General features: G+C 43.7%; 1 protein-coding gene across 3 annotated transcripts in view; it reads left to right on the plus strand.

Moving 5' to 3' along the window:
• The window catches only part of MTUS2 (microtubule associated scaffold protein 2), a 697108-nt gene that overhangs the window by 233719 nt on the left and 437378 nt on the right, over positions 1–26011 (plus strand). For all 3 annotated transcript variants that reach the window (XM_056561844.1, XM_056561842.1, XM_056561843.1), the window contains exon 2: positions 7430–9728. In XM_056561844.1, coding sequence (XP_056417819.1) covers positions 7659–9728 — 2070 coding nt within the window. In that variant the 5' untranslated portion in view covers positions 7430–7658. The remainder of the gene's footprint in view (positions 1–7429; positions 9729–26011) is intronic.

Here is a 26011-nt window from a genome sequence, read left to right on the forward strand (position 1 = left end):
TGGAACTCTGCATCAGGTAACAAGAATAATAGCGTTTATGGCAAACGTAACCTATTGAGGTGCAAAGTTTTCTTTCTTTGTAGATACGATTCATAGTTTGACCTGCTTTCCAGGCTTCTTGGTTTTGGCAGAACAAAGCTTACATACATAGACAAGTTATTCCAAATCTGCTTCCAGCAAACACTGTGCAGATTTGAATTAGGCTAAAACTATTTAATATCTTCAAAGAGATTCTACATTTACTTGGTTTCCAAGAAGTTAAGTAGGTTTAATTTTCCCTCCGGTCTTTTCTTAGCATTCAAGAGGCTGCTGTACACAATGTACACTAAGTTTTTGCTCTTCTGACTCGACGTAGACTTATTCAGAGTGAAATAATCGTCTATATATCTTAAATAGTATAATTGTCAATAAGTGTCATATAGTGTCCTAGGAATGATACATCATTTTTGAGATTTTCTCAGCTGGACAACACCTTTTCTAGATGTTACTAAAAAAACAATGGTCGATTTCCTATTTATTTCGTTCATCCACCCAAAAAAATTATAGATTAATACAATATATATATATATATATATATATATATATGTAAAATGGTACCATTAAAAACCTAACTTCTGCCACAGATAACAAGTCTTCAATCTGCAATGCAAATTGAAATAGGTAAAAATTATAGATCTTGCAATGCTACAGTGGAAAAAACTAAAACTAAAAAACTAACATGGTATTCCGATCTGGGACATTTATGGCATATCAACATGAGTGCCTGATAAACTCAGGTCCCACTTCAGGGACCAGTACCTATCTTGCAATAGTGGTCCCCCCCCCAAAATGAACAGGCTATTCTACATAGATTATGTAACTCCTATAGAAATTGATGGCCGTTGGGTAAACAGTGTAGCACCCATTTTCTTACAATATACATGCATATGTAACACATCACAATGTTAATACAACTTTTGTCCGCAATAATCCAGGCAGTGTATTTTAGGACACTTTACATCGTCCATATATCTACTTTTCTCATTTGTAAGATATTCAGTTAAGCGATGAGCAGATATGTGGACAAAGGACTCGGTTGTTTAATCTCATCCTCATTTGTTTCTTCAGGTAAAATGAGATTTTTGGAATTGAATTGTAATTAAGCAAATTACTATTCACGTTTTATGTTGAAGATAAGAATAGACTTGCCTGGATTCACTCTGAGTGTAGTTCTAATTGTAAGTGACATTTTATTAAGAAGCCATTGTTGGAGAGATCTAAATGACTGCTTAGAGGAGTTTCATCTACGTTCATTGCACAGAAAGAAAGGATTTATTTTTCTAACTCTTGCTCTATTGTCTAAAGGAAGACTCATTACATCCCACTCTATTCACTGCACTTTTGCATGGCAGCTCTGAGGATAGAGGTAATGCAAATACAAACCTATATGTCAAGCACTGCCAATGCACGACATGTTGTAGAAAAAAAATTGTTAAAGGGTTATAAGAATTTCTGTAAAGATATATGTTATTTGTAATGTTATGATAAGTAACACACCTTTCCAATAAGTTTTCTATATAATGATCTTTTCTTAGCCCATTAAGGACCAACCCCGTTAACCCCTTTAAAGGGTAGCTCCCACCTTCTTTTTTTTTTGTTTTTTGCTAGCCCATTCCCTCCTCCCCCCCCGCCCCGCATACCCCGTTCCCTCATTACACTTGCAGTTACTGCAGAGTCCGGCAGCGGGCGTGCAGGGACAGCGGCGGCAACGAGGTGGCGGCGATGTGCGGGAGGAGTGGCCTCCCAGCCAGTGGCCGGGGAGCCAATGCGTTCGCTCCCGCCTGTCTGATTCACAGGCAGGGAGCGAGTGCAGCCTAACTGAAAAAGGACTGATTGCCACTCCAAAATCAGTCCTTTTTCAGTAGCCGGTTTTTAAATGTAAATTAAACCTTTTTAATGATAAAAAAAATAATAAAAGTATATTAGAGATATGTAGTAGTACATAAGTACTACAACATATCAAAAAAGAAAGTTGGTGACAGTGCCCATTTAAAGGAGATATCCAGTGCTGAAAAACGTATCCCTTATCCTAAGGATAGGGGATAAGTTTCAGATTGAAGAAGTCTGAACGCTGGGGCCCCTGCGATCTCCTGTACAGGGCCCCAGCAGCCCGTGGGAAGGGGGCGGGTTGACCACCGCACGAAGCGACGGCTGACACGTCCCCTCAATACATCTCTATGGCAGAGCCGGAGCGCTGCCTCTGGCAATCTCCGGCTCTGCTATAGTATTGAGGGGGCGTGTCGGCAGCCGATTTGTGCGGTGGTCGACACCCGCTATCTGGCCAGCGAGCCAAGGCCCCAGCGGTCGGACCCCCTCAATCTGAAAATTATCCCCTATCCTTAGGATAGGGGATAGGTTTTTCAGCACTATGGACCGGAGCATTTTTTGCAAATCTTACCACTGTCTATTTAAGCATTTATAACTCTGGGATGCTTTTACTTTTCATTCTGATTCCGAGATTGTTTTTTCGTGACATATTCTACGTTATGTTAGTGGTAAATTTCCCTCGATACTTGCATCATTTCTTGAAGAAAAATTCCAAAATGTTATAAAAAAAATTGAAAATTTCAAATTTTTTTAACTTTGAGACTCTCTGCTTATAATAAAAATGGACATCCCAAATAAATTATATATTGATTCACATACAATATGTCTACTTTATGTTTGCATCATAAAGTTGACATGTTATTACTTTAGGAAGACATTAGAGAGCTTCAAAGTTCAGGAGCAATATTTCAAAATCTTAATTTTTCAGGGACCAGTTCAGTTTTGAAGTGGATTTGAAGGGCCTTCATATTAGAAATACCCACCAAATCACCCCATTATAAAAAACTGCACCCTCAAAGTATTCAAAATAACACTCAGAAAGTGTGTTAACCCTTTAGGTGTTTCACAGGAATAGCAGCAAAGTGTAGGAGAAAATTCAAAGTCTTCATTTTTTACATTTGCATGTTCTTGTAGACCCAGTTTTTGAATTTTTACAAGGGCTAAAAGGAGAGAAATCTACCCAAAATGTGTAACCCAATTTCCCTTGAGTAAGGAAATACCTCATATGTGTATGTAAAGTGCTTTGTGGGTGAACTAGAGGGCTCAGAAGGGAAGGAGCGACAATGGGATTTTGGAGAGTGAATTTTGCTGAAATGGATTTTGGGGGCATGTCACATTTAGGAAGCCCCTATGGTGCCAGAACAGCAAAAAAAAAAAAATGAATAAAAAACAACAACAAAACATGGCATACTATTTTGGAAACTACACCCATCAAGGAATGTAACAAGGGGTACAGTGAGCCTTAACATCCCACAGGTGTTTGACGACTTTTCGTTAGAGTCGGATGTGTAAATGAAAAAAAAAAGAATTCACTAAAATGCTAGGTTTTTCCCCAAGTGTTACATTTTTACAAGGCGTAATTGGAGGAAATGCCCCCAACATTTGTAACCCCATTTCTTTTAAGTATAGAAATACCCCATGTGTGGACATAAGGTGCTCTGCTGGCATACTACAATGCTCAGAAGAGAAGGAGTGTCATTTGGCTTTGGGAAAGCAAATTTTGCTGAAGTGGTTTTTGGGGGCATGTCACATTTAGGAAGCCTCTATGTTGACACAACAACAACAACAAAAAAAACACATAGCATACTATTTTGGAAACTACATCCATCAGGGAACGTAACAAGGGGTCCAGTGAGCCTTAACACTCCACAAGTGTTTGACGACTTTTCGTTAAAGTCGGATGTAGAAATTAATTTTTTTTTTCTCTAAAATGTTGTTTTTTCCCCAAATTTAAATTTTTTACAAGGGGTAATAGGAGAAAATGCCCCCCAAAATGTTTAACCCCATCTCTTCTGAGTATGGAAATACCCCATCTGTGGACATGAAGTGCACTGCGGGCGCATTACAATGCTCAGAAGAGAAGGAGTCACATTTGGCTTTTTGAAAGCAAATTTTGCTGAAATTGTTTTTGGCAGACATGTCGCATTTAGGAAGCCCCTAAGGTGCTAGAACAGCAAAATAAAAAATAAAAAAACACATGGCACATTATTTGGGAAACAACACCCTTCAGGAAATGTAACAAGGGGTACAGTAAGCCTTTACACCCCACAGGTATTTGACAAAATTCCGCAAAAGTTGGAAGGGAAAAAGAAAAATTCAATTTTTTTTCACAAAAATTCGGGTGTTACCCCAAATTTTACCCCAAGGGGTAATAGGAGAAAAAGCCTCTCAAAAATTTTAACCCCATTTCTTCTGAGTATGGAAAAACCCCATATGTGAACGTAAAGTGCTCTAGAGTAACACCAGCATTTTGGTGAACATTTTTTTTTATTTTATTTTTTTCACATTCAAATTTAACAAAAAATCTTCAAACACCTGTGGGGTGTTAAGGCTCACTATACCCCTTGTTATGTTCCATGAGGTATGTAGTTTCCAAAATGGGGTCACATGTGGGTATTTATTTTTTTGCATTTATGTCAGTATCGCTGTAAAATCAGCCACCCCTGTGCAAATCACCAATTTAGGCCTCTAATATACATAGTGCTCTCTCACTCCTGAGCCTTGTTGTGCGCCCGTAGAGCATTTTACGTCCACATATGGGGTATTTCCATACTCAGGAGAATTTGTGTCACAAATTTTGGGGTTCTTTTTTTCCTTTCACCTCTTATGAAAATGAAAAGTATGGGGCAACCCCAGCATGTTGATGTAAAAATGTACATTTTTTTACAATAACATGCTGGTGTAGATCCCAACTTTACCTTTTCGAAAGCCCCTCAAAGAAAAAGTCCCTCAAAATGTTTAACGCAATTTCTCCCAAGTACCAAAATACCCCATATGTGGTCCTAAACTGTTTCCTTGAAATACGACAGGGCTCCGAAGTGAGATTAGGGTGCCTCCAGCTGTTGCAAAACTCCCAGCATGCCTAGACAGTCAATGGCTGTCCGGCAATACTGGGAGTTGTTGTTTTGCAACAGCTGGAGGCCCCGTTTTTGAAACAGTGCCGTACGAGACGTTTTTCATTTTTATTGGGGGGGGGGGGGGAGGGTGTAACTGTGTAAGGGTGTATCTATATCTTATATTACTTTTTATTTTGTGTCAGTCTTGTATAGTGTAGTGTTTTTAGGGTACATTCACATGGGCGGGGGTTCACAGCGAGTTTCCCTCTGGGAGTTTGAGCTGTGGCGGGAAATTTGCCGCATCTCAAACTTGTAGTGGGAAACTCACTGTAAAATAATGAATTTGCAATATTTCGCGAATATATGGATAAATATTCGTCCTATGTTCACAAAATTCGCATATTCACTATGTTCGTTCTCTTTTTTTCTCCATGCAGAAATTCGGAATGAAATTGGCATAGTGCGCATGTGCAATTATATCTTTCACCTAAAAGAAGGGAGGGATCAGTGTCCAGTCTGGAAGTGCTGATATTCGCATAAATTTGCATTAAAAAAAATGAATATTCATCATTAAGAATATATATCACTATACTCCAAATATTCGCAAAATCGCAAAGTGCCGATATTCATGGTAAAAATTTGTATTTAGAATATTCATGCTCAACACCACTGTAAACCCCCGCTCGTGTGAATGTACCCTGTACCTGGGCAAACCTCCAGCTGTTGCAAAACTACAACTCTTAGCATGCCCTTTGGCTGTCCGTGCATGCTGGGAGTTGTAGTTATACAACAGCTGGAGGCACACTGGTTGCAAAACATTGAGTTTGTTACTTAACTCAGTGTTTTGCAACCAGTGTACCTCCAGCTGTTGCAAAACTACAACTCCCAGCATGTTCAGTCTGTTAGTGCATACTGGGAATTGTAGTTGGCAACAGCTGGAGGCTGGATAGAGGATCAGTTTACGAATGCTTGACAACCCCTTTAGAGCCATACATTAGAAACCTTTATAATTTACATCTGAAGAGACCAGTTTGGGTCATTGTAGATTCGCACAGGATATCTGTATTGTAACTGTAACAAGCCCTCCACCTCTACGATCAAGAGTGTAAGTACAATATAGGTAGTCAATATGGCTGCTGTAGCTCCCAGTAAGGCTGTTAAAGGGTCCAGGAAACAATCTGAAGGCCCCCTGTCTGTTAGGGCCCTTTTGCACAGGCAGACTTACATAGTAAACAAGCACCAATATCGGTGATCTGCACTTGTTTACTCAATCAGTCATGTGGCCCTTCATTATCTTTTACTTTTTCATAGGGCTGAGGAAATACGATGTGGGCTCAGGATCTGAGCCTGCCCTGCTCCATATGCTGTTGGTGCCAACTGTGTTACTTTTGGCATCTGAAGGGTCAGCAGAGAGAGGAAGACCCCTCCATTACCCATGATCACCCTATCCCCCTGTTGTGTTGTTTTACCAGTTAGGGGCCTAGTGAAAGCCTTCAGGCCTGCCTTGATAGTACTCTATTCCAATGGTACCCTGCCAGAGACAGTGTGAAAAGAGATTATTAAAGTGACAAAACAATGTGATACAGAAGTGTTGTAGTTTGTGGTACAAGATATCAATTGATTGCATATTTAAGTTCCTGATCGGGACTAAAATCTAAAGTAAAAATAAAAGTTAAAAAAGGAAAAATACAAAACACCTTTTTTTCCCATTGATCATATGAAAACATCAGAAACTAAAAAAATAAACAAAAATGCACCATGATTTTCTTAAAAGAAAAAAATACCCAATGGCAGAATTGCTGTTTTAATACACAACAAAAGCTATTGACTTGTGGTATCCCTATAATCATAGCAAGTAGAAAGTGATGATAAAGCACTCACCACAGTCCGGGGTTCGGCAGCCAAATAGAGCTTTATTCCAAACCAGAGTCGGTATAGCAAAGCAGACAGACACACAGGGAGCATAGATGGAACAGATGAGGCGGGGGCGTGACGAAGGTGTGGCAACCGGTTTTACACACTGAGGCGCTTCCTCTAGCCCACACGAGCCGAACCCGGGACTGCGGTGAGTGCTTTATCATCACTTTCTACTTGCTAAGATATTGTTGCAATACTGGACTCTTTGGATATGAGCACCGCCATCACCCATAGCAACCATTTAGCAGACAGACACATACATACATTAACTGAATTACATTTTGTTTAATACTGCTCTCTATATGCATGAACAGTAGCGGTGCCAGACTCAGTCTTCTACTATATGTTATTTATCCCGATACTCATACTGACTCACAGAATGAATATATAATAAAGTACATAGTGCCATTAAAAATATAACCTATCCCACCAAAAACAATTTCTCATACAACTTTGTTGATGGCAAATTAAATAAAGTTGGGAAGGGAAGGAGTAAAAAATAGAAAAAAGAAACTAAATGGTCACATTTATTTGTAATAAATGCACTTAACATATATGATTTGTGATATATGTTTGTTCTATTGTTACAGGTTTCCCAGAGGTTCGGTAATGCTGTAAAAAGGACAAGAACACTGATGACTGCAGCTATACCTATGAAATATACAGATCATGAGCCACATTCACAGTTTATCTTGTTAGATCCAGAAAACACTTGTAAACACTGTAAACAACATATCATGGATTCCATCACTATTTTACACACGTAAAAGAACCCGCTTCAAAGTCCTGTGTGAGAGCATATGAAACTGGCCAACCAACATGAGTGTCCCACTGACTCCGAACAAGGCTTGTTGTACAGACCAGGAGGACAACAGCAATGAAGACAAAAACGATAATGAGAGCGTGACCGGCATGGGAGATACTAATGCCAATCAGATATACTCCACAAACACTGGGAAAAGGGATGAGATCTACATAAGGGAGAATAAAACTGGGACGTTGTGCACATGGCAGTCTGAAAATCTTACAATGTTGAATAAAGAGTCCCGCAGATCAGGGAACGTTGGCCATGAGTCTCCATCAAGCGAACATATAAGTGACTTAAGACTCCATTCCCCAACCAACAAAGACATCAGCAAAGATTGCATGACGGATGATGCAAAGGACAGTTTGACTTCTCATGGTCAATCTCCATTGAATTCAAAAGCCAGCTTATATGATAGAAGTTTCCAGGTTCCCATTAGCAAGACATATGAATCCTCTATCAACGTCCATAGTAATAATGTTAGCAGTGAACGTCCTAGGATAAAAACAAGTATCCCTTCACCCAAAACAGAAACTTTTATAAAAGATCATATATCACCTACAACACCTGTGGAATCGCCCCTCAGGTTCTTGCAGTACGCTGACACATCTCATTGTGGGATCAGGCCTACTGAAACATCCTCGCCAGCTGAACATTCATTCGGACTATCTTCTCATAATATCAGTAATACCTCAGAGGAAAAGACGATTGTATTTTATTCCAAACCACCTACCTCAAATATTACTGGCCCAGATTATTCAATGGATAATGGAACCTTGACCCATGTGAACAGGCAAAGCACATTGACTTATCCTATTAATGTCGAGGAACCCTCGCGTTTACCATACAAACCTCAGGTAATTTGTACCATACCAGAAGCACAATTGTATCAGGGTCAAATAACGAAACAATCAGAACTGACTGATCCAAAAAACATTCAGTCCAAGTCAACATCTCCCCATAAACTACAGATAACGTTGGTTGAGGTTGCTAGATCCAAAAGAGGGGATGGTGTGTTTGAAACCAGAAGATCTCCATTGTCCTCCCCATGTGGTCAGATAACTGTTTCGCAGACAAACCAAGCAGGAAAGCAGACTGGGTCATTGCTGTTAACCAGTCCTTCCAATACCAAGCCGCATGATTATAAAGTTGATGCGTGTTACAGTGAAACGAAAGCTCAAATCTCTCAGGTCTCCGATTTTCAAGTTGGTCATCCCCAAGAAGTTGAGTCTTCAAAAAGCAAAGAGCTAAGCTACAAGCCTACAATCAGAAAAACAACATCACTCACCGACTCCCTGGATAATAAGATCCATACCAGTAAAGACAGATTCTCAGTACAAGATTATCTTTGTCAGGACAGTGACAATAATTTTCTTTCAAGCAGCAATGCAACTTCCTTGAAAGATAAAAACGCTTTAGTTGACAGTAAAAAGACATCTCTTAGTCGAAAACATCAGTCGGATATTCTAAAAAGCAATTTGAAAGAGAGCCATAGGGACCCAAGTGATTTTTTTTTATGTGCCACTTCTCCCTCATGCCCGCTGGTTAATATTAATGATCAGCGTGTTGCCTCACCGAGCAGCTTTAAAGATCTTAGTGTTGTTCACGCTGACAGATTGTCACCTTCCTCAGTGCTACCTCCTATAGAGAGTACACAGTTGTTCAACATATCCCCTAAAGCGACAAACAAGACTCTTGCTAACAGTGCAATCCCAAAACCAATACTGGTACATTCCAAACCATTTGATGAAACAGAAATAAACCATAATGCAAAAACAGAGGAGATCATTGAACCTGCCCTTCTTGTACCCAAACCCAAGCAGGTGCGGCCTAAGATCATCACCTACATTAGGAGGAACCCCCAAGCATTCGACAGAATACCATTTGGACAAATGAGCATGCCGTATGGGCCCCCTTCCTGTAATGTCCCTGTACCAAAAGAACATGACACATTGAGTAGTGACATTAAACCATCCAATGTGCTGTTAGATAAGTATAAAGCTGACATACACAAGCCCAGGATGTACAGTGCTGGACTGATGGTTTCTGGAATCAGGCCTCCTGGACATCATTCATTAGAAGAGGTAAGAGACACCTTTCTATCTATATAAGTTTTATTGTGCTAAATGTATATGTTAAAGTGTACCTGTCGTCAACAAAAACTTTTTATATAATGTAGATAATAACATTATACAGTGACCCCTCGACCTACGATGGCCCCGACATACGATAATTTCAACATGCGATGGCCTCTCAGAGGCCATCGCATGTTGAAGGCAGCATCAACATACGATGCTCTTTTATGTCGGGGGCCATCGCATAAACGGCTATCCGGCAGCGCTGACTGCTTCAGCTGCCACCGGATAGCTCTTCGGGATCCCCTGCATCGTCGGCGCTCTCCATCGACGTCATCACGCCGTCCCTTCATCCAATAAGAGCGGCGTGCATAGCGACATGATGGCGGCGTCGGAGAGCGCGGATGCCGGGGAAGCAGAGGCCTTACTGGAGCGTCGGGGACACCTCGGGGACGCGGCGATAGCGATGGACGGCGACATCCCGGGCAGCGGTGACGAGCGGTGACGGTCCGGAGCGGCGGGGACAGGTGAGTACAACTTCCTCTAACAGTGGTCTACAACCTGCGGACCTCCAGATGTTGCAAAACTACAACACCCAGCATGCCCGGACAGCCAACGGCTGTCCGGGCATGCTGGGTGTTGTAGTTTTTTGCAACATCTGGAGGTCCGCAGGTTGTAGACCACTGTCCTATACTTTACATTGCACAGATCGCTCAACATGCGATGGATTCAACAAACGATGGTCCGTTTGGAACGGATTACCATTGTATGTTGAGGGACCACTGTATGTATATTTGTAATATGCATTGATTAAAAAAATGTGTATATTTTTGGGTGCAAAAAATGCTGTCTCCGTAGCTATTGTCTGTGTGTCTCTGTGAGAATTCCAAATACAGGAAATGAGGGCAGGAGAATAGTGTTGAGCACGAATATTCAAAATGCGAAATTTTACCGTGAATATCGGCACTTTGCAATTTTGAAAATATAGAATATAGTGATACATACATTATTCATAATGACGAATATTCGTTTGTTTTCTATACTATTTTTTTTATGCAAATTTATGCAAATCGCGGCCCTTCCAGACTGGACATTGATCCCTCCCTTTTTTTAGGTAAAAGATATAATTGCACATGCATGTGCACTTTGTGAATTTCATTGCATATTTTTGCATGGGAAAAAAAAGGGAATGAACATAGCGAATATATGCGAATGTCGCGAACATAGGGCAAATATTCGTCCATATATTTGCGAAATATTGTGAATTCGAATATGGCCCCTGACACTCATCACTACAGGAGAAGCAGGGCTCTGTGCAGGCTCCTGGCTTGTCAATCATCCTCATGTGTGAGCCCATAGCATGTCACAGAGCCTCAGTACACAGAGCCCAGCTTGTCCTCAGTGCAAAGAGCCCCACTTGTCCCCCCTCACTTCCTGTATTTGGACTCCTCATAGAGACAGACAGGCAATAGCTGCAGGGACAAAAATGTACATATTTTTGACCAATGTATATTACAAATATACATATAATGGTATTATCTACATTTTATAAAAAGTTTTTGTTAACGACAGGTACACTTTAAGATATGCAGATGTCAGACTCAATACATTTTTCATTAATTAATAGTGAATGGTGAATAATATATCTTATCAGAGAAAACCACCTTTTTCCTCACTCATCAGGTTCCTTTCTGTCCTCTCTCCTCTATTAAAGGGGTACTCCGCTACTCAGCGTTTGAAACAAACTGTTCCGAATGCGGGAGCTGGTGAAAGTAGCTTGTGCACAGTGATCTCTATACTGCCCTCTAGATCTTGCAAAACTACAACTCATGGCATGCCCACACAGCTGTTTGCTGTCTGGGCATGCTGGGAGTTGTAGTTTTGCAACATCTGGAGGTCCACAGTTTGGAGATCACTGTTCAGTGGTCTCTAAATTTTAGCACTCCAGATGTTGCAAAACTACAAATTCCAGCATGCCCACACAGAAAACAGCTGTCTCGGCATGCTGGGAGTTGTAGTTGCGTACCTCCAGCTGTTGCATAACTACATCTCCCAGCATGCCCTTCTGTGATCAGTACATGCTGGGAATTGTAGTTTTGCAACAGCTGGAGGCACACTGGTTGGAAAATACTGAGTTAGGTAACAGAACCTAACTAAAGGTTTTCCAACCAGTGTGCCTCCAGCTGTTGTAAAACTACAACTCCCAGCATGTACTGAATTCACACTTGCGATTTGCGCTGATTCTGGGTCATTACGGGTCTATGGTGACCCGGAATAGAAGGGGGATCGCGGGTGTCTAAGACACCCACAATCCCCCTAAAGCGATAGGAGTGAGGTGGCACGGGTGCCACCCCTCCTATCCCTGCTATTGGTGGTCTAGACGCAACCACCAATAGCAGATCAGGGGCGGAGGGGTTTACTTTCGTTTTCCCCGTCCTGCCCTCCCACAATAGGCAGGGCAGAACGGGGAAAACGAAGAGGAGCGGCGCCGGAGTCCACTTACCCCTCTGGAGGCAGCGGAGCGACGGGGATCGGCGGGCGGCGACGGAGATCTGCGGCGGCGTGCGGCAGAAGAGGACGGCACCCGGATGCGACGGAAGCCGGTGAGTAGTTGCCCAGCAACATCTAGAGGGCTACAGTCTGAGACCACTATAGCGGTCTCTAGACTGTAGCCCTCCAGATGTTGCAAAACTACAACTCCCAGCATGCCGAGAGAGCTTTGTAGTTTTGCAACAGCTGGAGGTCTGCAGTTTAGAGACCACTGCACAGTGATCTCTATACTGCCCTCTAGATCTTGCAAAATTACAACTCCTAGCATGCCCACACAGCTGTTTGCTGTCTGGGCATGCTGGGAGTTGTAGTTTTGCAACATCTGGAGGGCCACAGTTTGGAGATCACTGTTCAGTGGTCTCTAAATTTTAGCACTCCAGATGTTGCAAAACTACAAATTCCAGCATGCCCACACAGAAAACAGCTGTCTCGGCATGCTGGGAGTTGTAGTTGCGTACTTCCAGCTGTTGCATAACTACATCTCCCAGCATGCCCTTCTGTGATCAGTACATGCTGGGAATTGTAGTTTTGCAACAGCTGGAGGCACACTATTTGGAAAATTCTGAGTTAGGTAACAGAACCTAACTGAAGGTTTTCCAACCAGTGTGCCTCCATCTGTTGCAAAACTACATCTCCCAGCATGTACTGACAGACCGTGCATGCTGGGAGTTGTAGTTTTGCAACAGCTGGAGGCTCACTGGTTGGAAAATACTGAGTTAGGTAACAGAACCTAACTGAAGGTTTTCCAACTAGTGTGCCTCCAGCTGTTGCAAAACTACAACTCCCAGCATGTACTGACAGACCGTGCATGCTGGGAGTTGTAGTTTTGAAACAGCTGGAGGTCCCCCCCATGAGAACGTACAGGGTACATTCACACGGGCGGGTTTACAGCAAGTTTCCTGCTTCAAGTATGAGCTGCGGCAAATTTTTCGCCGCAGCGCAAATTCCTAGCGGGAAACTCACCGTAACCCGCCAGTGTGAATGTACCCTAAAAACACTACACTACACTACACTAACACCTAATAAAGAGTAAAACACTACAAAAACACCCCCTTACACTGTCCCCCCCCCCCAATAAAAATGAAAAACGTATTGTACGGCAGTGTTTCCAAAACGGAGCCTCCAGCTGTTGCAAAACAACAACTCCCAGCATTTCCGGACAGCCACTGACTTTCCAGGCATGCTGGGAGTTTAGCAACAGCTGGAGGCACCCTGTTTGGGAATCACTGGCGTAGAATACCGCTATGTCCACCCCTATGCAATCCCTAATTTAGTCCTCAAATGCGAATGGTGCTCTCTCACTTCAGAGCCCTGTCGTATTTCAAGCAAACAGTTTAGGGACACATATGGGGTATCACCATACTCGGGAGAAATTTCACTACAAATTTTGGGGGGCTTGTTCTCCTTTTACCCCTTATGAAAAGGAAAAGTCGGGGTCTACACCAGCCTGTTAGTGTAAAAAAAAAAATTTTTACACTAACATGCTGGTGTTGCCCTTTACTTTTTATTTTCACAAGAGGTAAAAAAGACCCCCAAAATTTGTAACGCAATTTCTCCTGAGTATGGAAATACCCCATATGTGGGCGTAAAATGCTCTGTGGGCACACAACAAGGCTCAGGAGTAAGAGCGCACCATGTACATTTGAGGCCTAAATTGGTGATTTGCACAGTTGTGGCTGATTTTACAGCGGTTCTGACATAAACCCAAAAAAATAAATACCCACATGTGATCCCATTTTGGAAACTACACCCCTCACAGAATGTAACAAGGGGTACAGTGAGCATTTACGCCCCACAAGTGTCTGACAGATTTTTGGAACAGTGGTCCGTGAAAATGAAAAATGTAATTTTTTTGTTTGCACAGCCCACTGTTCCAAAGATCTGTCAAACACCAGTAGGGTGTAAATGCTCACTGTACCCCTTATTACATTCCGTGAGGGGTGTAGTTTCCAAAATGGGGTCACATGTGGCGGGGTCCACTGTTCTGGCACCACGGGGGGCTTTGTAAATGCACATGGTCCCCGAATTCCATTCCAAACAAATTATCTCTCTAATTATCTCTTGTAGTTCGCTCGCAGTGCACTTGACCTCCAAACATGGGGTATTTCCATACTCAGAAGAAATGGGGTTACAAATTTTGGGGGGCATTTTGTCCTATTACCCTTTGTAAAAAAGTAAAATTTGGGGAAAAACCTGCATTTTAGTGGAAAAATATTTTTTTTTATTTACACATCCGACTTTAACAAAAAGTTGTCAAACACCTGTGGGGTGTTAAGGTTCACTGTACCCCTTGTTACGTTCCTTGAGGGGTGTCGTTTCCATAATAGTGTGCGATGTGGGGTTTTTTGCTGTCCTGGCACCATAGGGGCTTCCTAAATGGGACATGCCCCCCAAAAACCATTTCAGAAAAACTCACTCTCCTAAATCCCATTGTTGCTCCTTCGCTTCTGAGCCCTCTAGTGCGCCCGCCGAACACTTGACATACACATATGAGGTATTTTCTTACTCGAGAGAAATTGGGTTACAAATTTTGAGAGGATTTTTTTCCTTTTACCCCTTGTAAAAATTCAAAAACTGGGTCTACAAGAACATGCCAGTGTAAAAAAAATGAAAATTTTGAATTTTCTCCTTCACTTTGCTGCTATTCCTGTGAAACACCTAAAGGGTTAACACACTTACTGAATGTCATTTTGAATACTTTGAGGGGTGCAGTTTTTATAATGGGGTCATTTATGCGGTATTTCTAACCAGAAGACCCTTCAAATCCACTTCAAACCTGAACTGCTCCCTGAAAAATTCCGATTTTGAAAATTTTGCGAAAAATTGGAAAATTGTTGCTGAACTTTGAAGCCCTTTGATGTTTTCCAAAAGTAAAAACTTATCAATTTTATGATGCAAACATAAAGTAGACATATTGTATATGTGAATCAATATATAATTTATTTGGAATATCCATATTCCTTATAAGCAGAGAGCTTCAAAGTTAGAAAAATGCTAAATTTTCAAATTTTTCATTAAATTTTTGAATTTTTCACCAAGAAAGGATGCAAGTATCGCCGAAAATTTACCACTAACATAAAGTAGAATATGTCACGAAAAAACAATCTCGGAATCAAATTTATAAGTAAAAGCATCCCAGAGTTATTAATGCTTAAAGTGACAGTGGTCAGATTTGCAAAAAATGCTCCTGTCCTTAGGGTCATAATGGGCTCCGTCCCCAAGGGGTTAAAGGGGTACGCTGCTACTCAGCGTTTGGAACAAACTGTTCCGAACGCTGGAGCCGGCACCAGGAGCTTGTGACATCATAGCCCCACCCCCTCATGACATCACGCCCCACCCCCTCAATGCAAGTCTGTGGGAGCCGGCATGACGGCTGCCATGCATCAGGTTCCTTTCTGTTCCCCCTCCTCTCTTAAAGGGGTACTCCGCTGCTCAGCGCTTGTAACAAACTGTTCCAAACGCTGGAGCCGGCGCCAGGAGCTCGTGATGTCATAGCCCCTCCCCTGCTTGACATCACGCCCCACCCCCTCAATGCAAACGCTGAGCAGTGGAGTACTCCTTTAAAATCATTACTAAAAAAACTGCAGTATCAACAACTGCCTATAGAAGTCTGTGGTAAATGGTGAAGGAAAAGAGAGGAGTGGCTGGAGCTTGTAATGAGTGTTTTATCAATGTTTTACAATTTTTTTTGAGCAAATGCTATAGAAACAGGGGAGCAGCATACACTCTTCTCCGTTATGTGGAATTTTTGAAATTCATGAGATATTGCTTTAAGGAGTTGTCTTATGATACCCCCCCCCCCCATAAACATGCTCATTAGGGGTGAGCGAATCGAATCTGATGAATCCGAATTCATTACGAATTTCAGAACAAATTTGATTCATAACGAATGCGAATATCGGCGTGATTCGATCATGCGCATCGTTTCATTAAACTCAATTTAGTGCAGTCCAGGCTCCTGGGCATCTAAAATGGCGGATCCACATGTGAGGACATGGGGCAAGGAATCCTGGGAAGGCGGAAACAAGGGTATGCGGGATGACCCTGAATCACATGCAGCATGCAGCCTATTAGCAGCCAGCCACCCCTGTGATTTCACAGCCCTATATAAATGCAAGCCATATTGCGGCCAGTCACTTCAGCCTTTCATTGCAGAGAGATAGATAGGGACAAAGAGCAGTGTGTGTTGCACAGAAAAGCATTTTGACTGCAGCAATTCGCCTCCCAGTCACTACAGTGTTCTATTACAGAGAGGGACAGGGAGCAGTGTGTTGCACAGAACAGCAGTGATTCAGCTCAAGCACAAATCCTGCCTAGAAGCACTGAAAGGGAAAGGAGTGAGATTGAGAGAGAATTGAGTTCAATTTTGGGTGTAGTTCACAAATATGTTTTTAAGCGTACTGGAGCGCATTGTCCTCCCCTCATAAGTGCATACCAGATATGTACATCTAAGTGGTGTACTGTTTTGTTCCTGTTAAAGTCTCAAGGGCCTAAATACTGTGAAAGGCCAGGCAAAAGTACACACCGGCTGGTGTTGTACACAAATACTTTTTTAAGCGTACTGTAGCGTATTGTCATCCCCTCATGAGTGTATACCACATACGTATATCTAAGTTATGTACTATTTTGTTCCTGTTAAAGTCTCAAGGTCCTAGTTACTGTGAAAGGCCAGGCAAAAGTATTCACCAGCTGGTGTTATACACAAATACTTTTTTAAGCGTAGTGAAGCATATTGTACTCCCCTCATATACACACTAAGTATGCCAGGACATGCACAAAGGAGTGGAAGAGGCCTAAGTTCATCAGGCAGAGGTCGCAGCAGACTAGGGGCGAGTGGCAGCAGGAGTCGCAGCGAGAGGCCTGAACTCCTGGTATTAGCTAGTGGTCGTGTTTCGACCAGCAACCCATCTGCCGTCATCGATTGGTTAACACGGTCATCCACTTCATCACAAGTGACATCTGATACCCCCAGTCAACAGTCGGATTCATCAGACACAACCCTCTGTTGGCATGGCCCGGGAGCAGTCCCTGTCCTCCCATTGCCTCTGTCCTATGCTGTTCCCTCCCCCCACATAAGTATCTTATTCTGTGGGTTCAGCTCTATTTAGTGAGGAGGATCTAATAGAGGATAGTCAGCAGCTACTGCCCAGCCAAGAAGTGGAAGAGAGATCCACCGCTTCCTCCTCTAGGCAGGCAGGTAGTGATGAGGAGAGAGGCATGGGAGGTGGTGTTGCGAGCGTTCAGGCTCCTGAAGCAGACACTGTTGAGGAACCTGTGGAGGACATAAGGGATGTGCAGACACAACTCAATGATGATGATGCCAATCACACTTGGGAGCCGGGTCCAGAAGGGGCTTCATCATCATCAGGAGAAGAGGGTTGCAGGTTGTCCTTGAGGCAGCAGCTGAGCCAGCAAGGTGGTAGCATGGTTGACAGTCAGCATGGTGGCAGAGGTGGAAAGTCTGGAGCCAAACATGCCCAGGGTAGAACACCTGCTTCCCGGGAGGTAGTGGAACAAGGGTTCCTGGAGTCAGTGGCAGTAGCAGTCAATTAGTGCGGACTGTTGGTAAGAAAATCATCTACTCGTCGGTGTGGCAGTTTTTCATCAAGCATCCGGAGGAGGTTAACATGGCCACATGCAAGATGTGTCGGCAGAAGGTGAAGCGTGGCCAGGGTCCCAATGTTGGCACTCCGGCCCTGTGTCAACATATGCAGTGTCACCATAAAGCGGCCTCGGAGAACCGTGACTCCAATGTGGTGGTCCTGACTGCTGCATCACCCAGTGGCACTCTGCTCCCTCTGTCAGCCAGCCAAGGCTCCACCACCTCAGCCGAAAGGAGCTGTGTGTCATAACCATCTTCTGTCACTTCAGATGCTCCTGCTCCTCCTAATCGAGTCAGTCATTCCACCGACAATCCATCGGTGAAGTCATATCCAAGAGACAACAGTATGTGCCCACTTATCCAACAGCGCAGAAGCTGAATGTGCTCCTATCCAAGTTGCTGGTGCTGCAGTCCCTCCCTTTTCAGGTGGTGGACTCTGCACCTTTCAGAAAACTGATGGCTTGTGCCGAGCCGAGGTGGAGAGTCCCAAGCCATCATTTCTTTGCTAAGAAGGCAGTACCAGCCCTGCACAATTTTGTGATAAGAAGGTGGGCCAGTCCTTGAGCCTGTCGGTGTGCACTGAAGAGCACAGCAGCACCGATATGTGGAGCTGTATCTACGGTCAGGGACAATACATATCCTTTATGGCCCACTGGGTGAATGTGGTTCCTACACAACCACAACAGCAACTTGGACAGGTCATGCCCCTTCCGCCTCCACACCCTCAAGCCGTTGGTCCTGTGACAGTGTGCAACTCTGCCTCCTCATCCTCCACCGTGTCCTCAACCTCCACTGCACAGACAAGTCTCAGTGCCCCTCCAGAATATCATGTGTGTAGGGCACGGCGGTGTCACACTGTTCTTCACATGGTTTGCCTTGGCGAAATGAGTCACACAGGGGAGGAACTGCTAAATGTCATTCATAAAGAAATCAAATCATGGCTTACTCCACTAAACTGGAAATGAGAACCATGGTGACCAATGTGACCTGACGTGTTCCCCCCATCTGCAAGACATTCTTATAATGGGAAGTAAACTTTGCATGCACTTCAGCCACTCCTATACCCCAAAGCACACCCTCCTTGAGCTGCAGCTTCAGAACAGCATCCCCCAACATAGTCTGATTTGCGACATTTCCACGCGTTGGAATTTTAGCCTCCATATGTTGAGCCGACTATATGAACAGAGAAAAGCCATCACCGATTTTTTGATGATCCAAGCGGATAGGGGACTCCCCTGTGTAACTTCAATGTCAACCAGTGGCAGCTCATATGTGACACCTGCCGTTTGCTCAGGCCCTTTGAGGAAGCCACATTCTTATTCAGTCACCAGGATTACGAGATGAACAACATCATACCACTGCTTCATCTACTACAACATGTGTTGGACACAATGGCTGGTCAGGGCACTGAAGACGTTGCGCCTACATCTCACGGCCACATAAGCCCTGTGGGGGCTGAACTGGAGGAGGAGGAGGAGCACAATGGAGCACAGTTTAGGTTTCATGAGATGGGTGGTTTTTCTAGTCATCTGACATTAGAGGAGGAGCAGGATCAGCTGGAGGAGTTAGATGGTAATGAAGAAGGCGAGACAGAGGATCCAGACACAACGTGGCAGTATGGAGTGGAGATGGAGGCAGGGAGTACCTCCGAGTCACTTGCACAAATGGCACGATAGATGCTCACTTGCTTGCGTAGTGAATGCCGTATTGTAACCATTCGGCAGAGGGATGACTTCTGGCTCTCCACCCTATTGGACCGTCGCTACAGCACAAAATGGGGGCCTTTTTTACACCCACTGAGAGGGAGGACAAACTGACCTACTACAGAGACATCCTACGTAGTCAGTTGGCTGATGCCTATTGGCGCCATCATCTATCCTCTCGCAGGTCTGACTCGGGGGGCCCTCTGCGCTCACCTTCCACTGCCATGGCTGCTGGGGTGGGGTGGCAGGAGCAGTACCAGCTCCATCAGCAGCAGCTTGAGTCTACAGTCACTGATGAGTAGCTTTTTTCACCCGCATAGTGAAGCAACTCATCAGCAGGAGGTAGACCTGGAGCAGGACCTGAAGCAGCAGGTGATGGCATACCTTGACATGACCATGCCAACTCATCTTGAAGATCCGCTGGACTTCTGGGCAGCCAAACTTGATTTGTGGCCACAACTTGCAGAGTTTGCCCTGGAAAAGCTGTTCTGCCCGGCCAGTAGTGTGGCGTCAGAGCGGGTGTTTAGTGCGGCGGGGGCCATAGTAACCCCAAAGAGAACTCGTCTGTCCACGAAAAATGTGGAGAGACTGACCTTTGTGAAGATGAATCAGGCATGGATCAGAGTAGATTGACCATGGTGCTACAGCAACACTTCACAAATATGAATAGTGCAAAGCATGTTTAAGGTGCTGCTCCCCAGTTACAGACATTCCTCTGCATCAGACCACAAGTAAGTATTGAGGATATGCATTAGCTAAAACTTATCTTATGATAAAATATATGTACTCAAATTTTTTTTGAAATCAAACAAAAGGAAAGGTGTGCAAAAAACACCATGCGCCACCTACACCACCAAGTATTGATGCAAAGACCTCTAAAAGGTGGAAGGGAACAACGTATGGTCCATTGTAACCGGTGGGGGTAAAAACTTCCCCTGTAAGGCCCTACTCTCGCATTATTAATTCCTTAATTCCCTTCTTTGCAAGTGTTACTCGCCCTAAAAAGGGCAGCCCCACACAGGAACTATTTACATACACCTACATACACTGCCATTTCCCAGGGTTTTTAGGTGGAAATAGAGAGAGTTTCCTGTGTGGGGCGCCCTTTTAGGGCAAGTAACACTTGCAAAGAAGGGAATTAATAATGCGAGAGTAGGGCCATACAGGGGAAGTTTTTACCCCCACCGGTTACAATGGACCATACGTTGTTCCCTTCCACCATTTAGAGGTCTTTGCATCATATCAGTACATGGTGGTGTAGGTGGCACATGGTGTTTTTTGCACAACTATCCTTTTGTTTGACTTAAAAAATTTTGGTCCATATATTTTATCCTAAGCATATTATTAAAAGTTACGTTTTACGTAATACATATCCTCCATACCTACTTGTGCACACTAACAGTTTTACAAAAGAGACCGTTTTCTTCCACCTACCTGCCTCAGCTACTATTCTGATCCTGCCACCCACCTGATGCCACACATCTGATGCCAAATTCTCCTTTTTTTTCCCCACCTTCATCACCGGGTACTGGTATGGCCACCCACCGCACCACTCTGTCACCAGGTCACTTTCAGGACTCCTGATGCTGCTGCTGCCACCTCCAGGCTTTCTCGTTCTGCCACCATTTGTTCTCCTCATGCTGCCAACACCTCCACGCTGTGTCATTCAGCCACTATATGGTCTCCTCATGCTGCTGCAAACTCCGGGCTGTCTCATTCAGCCACTATATTGTCTCCTCATGCTTCCACCACCTCCACGCTGTGTCATTCAGCCACTATATGGTCTCCTCATGCTGCCGCCACCTCCACGCTGTGTCGTTCAGCCACTATATGGTTTCCTCATGCTTCAGCCACCTCCACACTGTGTCATTCAGCCACTATATGTTCTCCTCATGCTCCCGCCACCTACACGCTGTGTCATTCAGCCACTTTATGATCTCCTCATGCTGCCTCCACCTCCACGTTGTGTCATTCAGCAACTATATGGTCTCCTCATGCTGCCGCCATCTACACGCTGTGTGATTCAGCCACTGTATGGTCTACTCATACTGATGCCACCTCCAGGCTCTGTGATTGTGCCACTCTGCGACAGTGATTTTAATAGCGATGCCTCTGATCTGCATGTCATACTGAATAACAGTATTATTTCACTAACCCAGCACACACCTATGCATGTTACAGCAAGGCAAACTGCTCTACACCCCTATTGAGTCTCTCTGTAGGCCAGAAATAGCTGTTTTTATAGCCACTTGCCGCAAATAAATTTGGACTGAATGGAATTTTTTCGGAAAATTTGGCAAAATGGCCAAAAATGCACTCATCTCTAATGCTCATGATTGGTGGGGGTTCCAGGTAGCATCTGTGTCAAGCACACAATCTGTGACTCCCCAGTTGTTGTGAAATAGAAATTCTCAGTCATAGGTTGCCATGTTGTTAGTTTTGAAAAACTATTTTTATATTGTTTATTCAGAAATTTTAAATAACTTTGTAACAACTGGAGATGTGGATCCGCTTTACCTTGTGTGGATGATGGCTTGAGCCGTACCAGGGAGTGGAGTCTAAGGAGCCTCTGTTTTTTATGTTTTTTTTTTTTTTTACCAGAGCCCACTGCAAAGCAAGAGGGACTTGCTGCGGCCGGTGGCTCCCAGGTCCCTACCCCTGATACGACTCGTCCACTAAGGCAGCCGAGAGGATGGGACAGGCAGAGGGTCAGAATACATAGCAACGAGGTCAGTGGGCAGGCGGCAAGGAAGCGTGGTCAGGGAACGAGGCAGGCAAAACTGGTACACAATAAGACAAGACACAATTCAGGTAACGCTTTCTCCAAGGGAACAAAGGGCACAAAGATCCGACAGGGGTTAAGAGGAAGTCCGGGGCTAAAAAGGTTCTGGAGCAGACAAGCACCAATCATTGGTGCACTGGCCCTTTAAATCTGAAAGATTTGGCACGCGTGCATACGCACGTGCTGAGAGCCAGGAACAGCGGAGGGGACAGAGAGCAGAGAAGGTAGGTGACGGCCTGGCGTTCGCATGCGGGAGCGTCCCGCAATGCGAATTCCGGCACTGCCAGCAGCAGGGGAGAGAGCGAGAGTGTGCTCGCGGCCAGCATGGCTGGCCGCAGTGTGAGCTGTAACAAACTTTAAGTTAGAATGTTATTTATTTTTTCACTGATCCTGTAGTATAGGGGTTTTCCCAGACAGGACTTTTGAATGACGGCCATTTCTGAGAATAAGCTGTCACTTTTTGATTGGTGGGAATCAGACAGTGAGCACCCTCCCGACCAACTGTTTGCTAAATCTGAGGTGCCTACATATACAGAGAATAGAGACGGAAGCAAGAAGCTCCATACATTGTGTGTTAGCTGTACTGGGTTACAGGGTCACTTTAGTCCAAGCTGAGCTGCAGTAACTCAGCAACACAATATATGAAGCAGTCTACTTCCAGCTCCATTCATTGTGTATTATAGGGCTGTGGCACTGGCAAATAGCTGCTTAGCAGCGTGCCAAGCATTGGTGAAAAAAGAATATTAAAGCATCTGATTTTCCTGTCTAATATTTATCTCCCCTTTTTTTCCATGGCCCAATGGTCAATACACTCCTCCATTAATTTAGGGACAGTGCATTGGTCCCATGCAAAAGTAATGGAACCAACCAAGATGGGGCCCCTCTCTATAAGGAACACAAAGCAACCGTATGGTCTTTCACTATGCTATGTACGTTCTTGGTACTAGGCCGGTGTGCTGTCACAGCCTGCGATTGACTGAGGCAGAAGGTCCTGCATCGAAAGCTCATCTCTGAAGCAGAAAGAAGGGGGAAGACTAGGGGACTGGACATAGGCAAAGCCTAGTGGGGGATTGGGGCTATATAAGTATGTTTTTCTATATTCCCTCTGCTTAGCATCATATTAGTTTACAAAAATCAGTATATAACCCCTTTAAAGCAGTATTCTGGCTTCAGTTAAGTCTATTCACTGGATAAAGAAAAGTTTATAGTCATCGTTCGAATTCCTTATTGTTTACTTCCAGTGGCAGCATATCCCTTTCTGTTATGTGATGGACACATCGTAACATGCATCTGTGTGCTCATCACATGATGACCACAGTGAACTTTTTGCTAATGGAAATTAACATTGATATTTTCCTTTCAATGACTACAAACACTCTGAAAACTACAAGGAATTTTATACAGAAAATATATTAGAAAATTAAATAAATTCTCATTATACCATGAATAAGATTTATACACTGTAACTGGAATAGCCCTTTAATACCTTGTGAAATTACCCGTCATCCTTTATTATAACATTCATTATAGAAACCCACTGCTGGCAAAGTGCCAGGTCTTAACATTGCTGCAATGTTAATTTCTGTATTATGTTTACACCAGTAATCAGGGGAAATGGCTCAGAACAGTGACTTGATAAATAATGCTACTGAAAGTAATGAACATCGGTGTGCAGAAACTCCTACAGATTATAAGCCCCCTATATATATAGCCTTAAGTGCTAGTGTTGTGTTGTTCTCAGAACAGTTTTGTACAGCCTGGAAAGCAAACAGCTTGAACTGTCATTTCTAATGTTTATTTACCTTCTGGCACATGAAGAAGGAACGTATTGCACTCCCAGCTACTAAATCATGACACCAGTGATACAGACTCCTGACAGCTTCTTTTTTTTACAAACAGTTAAAAACAAATCAGCTATTGTACAGATCGGTAATCCAAAGTGGGACCTTAATGACGCAGAAAATCGATCCAATGTCCAGACATATGACATGGTTCTAAAGAAAGCTCCCACCACAACATTCCCCACCTGGCACGATTGGTGTGGTGGCACCAGCCACTTGTATGTTATGTTCAGTACCACCAAGGATGTATTTGGCACTGTATCATTACTATAGCTGAGCAAGGCGAGCCTCCCAAACCCAGATTCTATCCTAACTTTGGTGGGTTTGCGGTTTCCTGAACTTTCGAACATTGCCAGATTCGCGCAAGCCTAGTACAGCTAAGCCCAGCAAGGAAGGTGTTAGTTAGTGCTGCTGAGCAGTGTTAGTTAACTCCTTGGGGGTATACATTATACAGCCATCTATACGTCAGTATCATGTATACAGTGAAGAGAGTGGTACAAACCATCTTGTTGCTGGTTTGGCCTCTTCATTTGTAGCTCCACCTCTTGTGACATCATTGCTAGAGGAGTTGGGGGTTACAAAAGAAGAGGCCCGGACCAGCAACAATTTGTTAAGTATCACTCTCTTCACTGTATACATTTTACAGCCTTATAGATGGCTTTATAATGTATACCTCCCCTTCTCCAAGAAGTTAACTAGCACTGCTCAGCAGCACTTTTTAACTTCATCCTTGCTGGGCCGGTGCATGGCGCTCAGTCCAGCTAGATGTTACAGTAAATCTGCGGATTCGCCGGTTTATAGAGTCAAAAAAGTTACAACAACATACTAAAATGTTTTATGTGTTTAAGTCAACTAATGAAATATTGTGAGACCATCTCTATCTTCTGTAATATGACCTGCATTGTTGCATGGTGTGACTGCTATCCTGCTATCTCTATTGGTCAGTTGCAAAACAAGGACCCCCAGCATGCCTGGCCAGCCGTTGGCTGTCTGAGCATGTTGGGAGTTGTAGTTTTGCAACAAGTGGAGGCACCCTGGTTGAGAAACACTGCCTTAACCCTTTGGTGCTAACATTTTACACTGCTGGTGCTATGTAGTTAGTTACAGGTTCCATAATCGAATGATATGAGGCTGAAGCAGGAACAGGACCTGTGCCCACACAGTGGGTGTCAGCTGTATATTACAGCCATTAGAAAAGCACCACACACCAGTTGCAGTGGATTTCAAATTGTTCCTGACTGTTTATTCAGCACCTCTAAAATTACAGTTTAGAGTTGAGCAAACTGTCATAAAGTTTCGTAGCGCAACGTAACTGTTTTGTCACTGTAAACCAGCGAATCCGCTGGTTAACTGTAACATTTAGCTGGACTGAGCATCATGCTCAGGCCCAGTAAGGATGGAGTAAATTAGCACTGCTGAGCAGTGCTAGTTAACTCCTCAGGGGAGGGGGTATATATTATACAAGGCTGTATAATGAATAAAATAGTGAAAAGAGTGTTACTTACCTTCTTGTCGCTGGTTCTGGCCTCTACTTGTGTAACCCCACCCCACCTAATGTAGACATTATAAGGGGCAAAGCTACACGCGAAGAGGCCCAGACCAGCAATGAGATGGTTACTATCACTCTCTTTACTGTATACGTTATACATCCATAGATATATGGCTCTATAATGTATCCCCCCCCCCTTAAGGAGTTTACTAGCACTGTAAGACCAAGTCATTTTTTGTCAAATAAGTTGTCCCTGTAGAGTGAAGTAGAGGAATGATGTCTCTGGACACCGAGATAATGTGGAATCAGCTTAGAATTTAATGAA

This window comes from Hyla sarda, chromosome 2, assembly GCF_029499605.1.
Source record: "Hyla sarda isolate aHylSar1 chromosome 2, aHylSar1.hap1, whole genome shotgun sequence".
Classification (NCBI taxonomy): Eukaryota; Metazoa; Chordata; class Amphibia; order Anura; family Hylidae; genus Hyla; species Hyla sarda.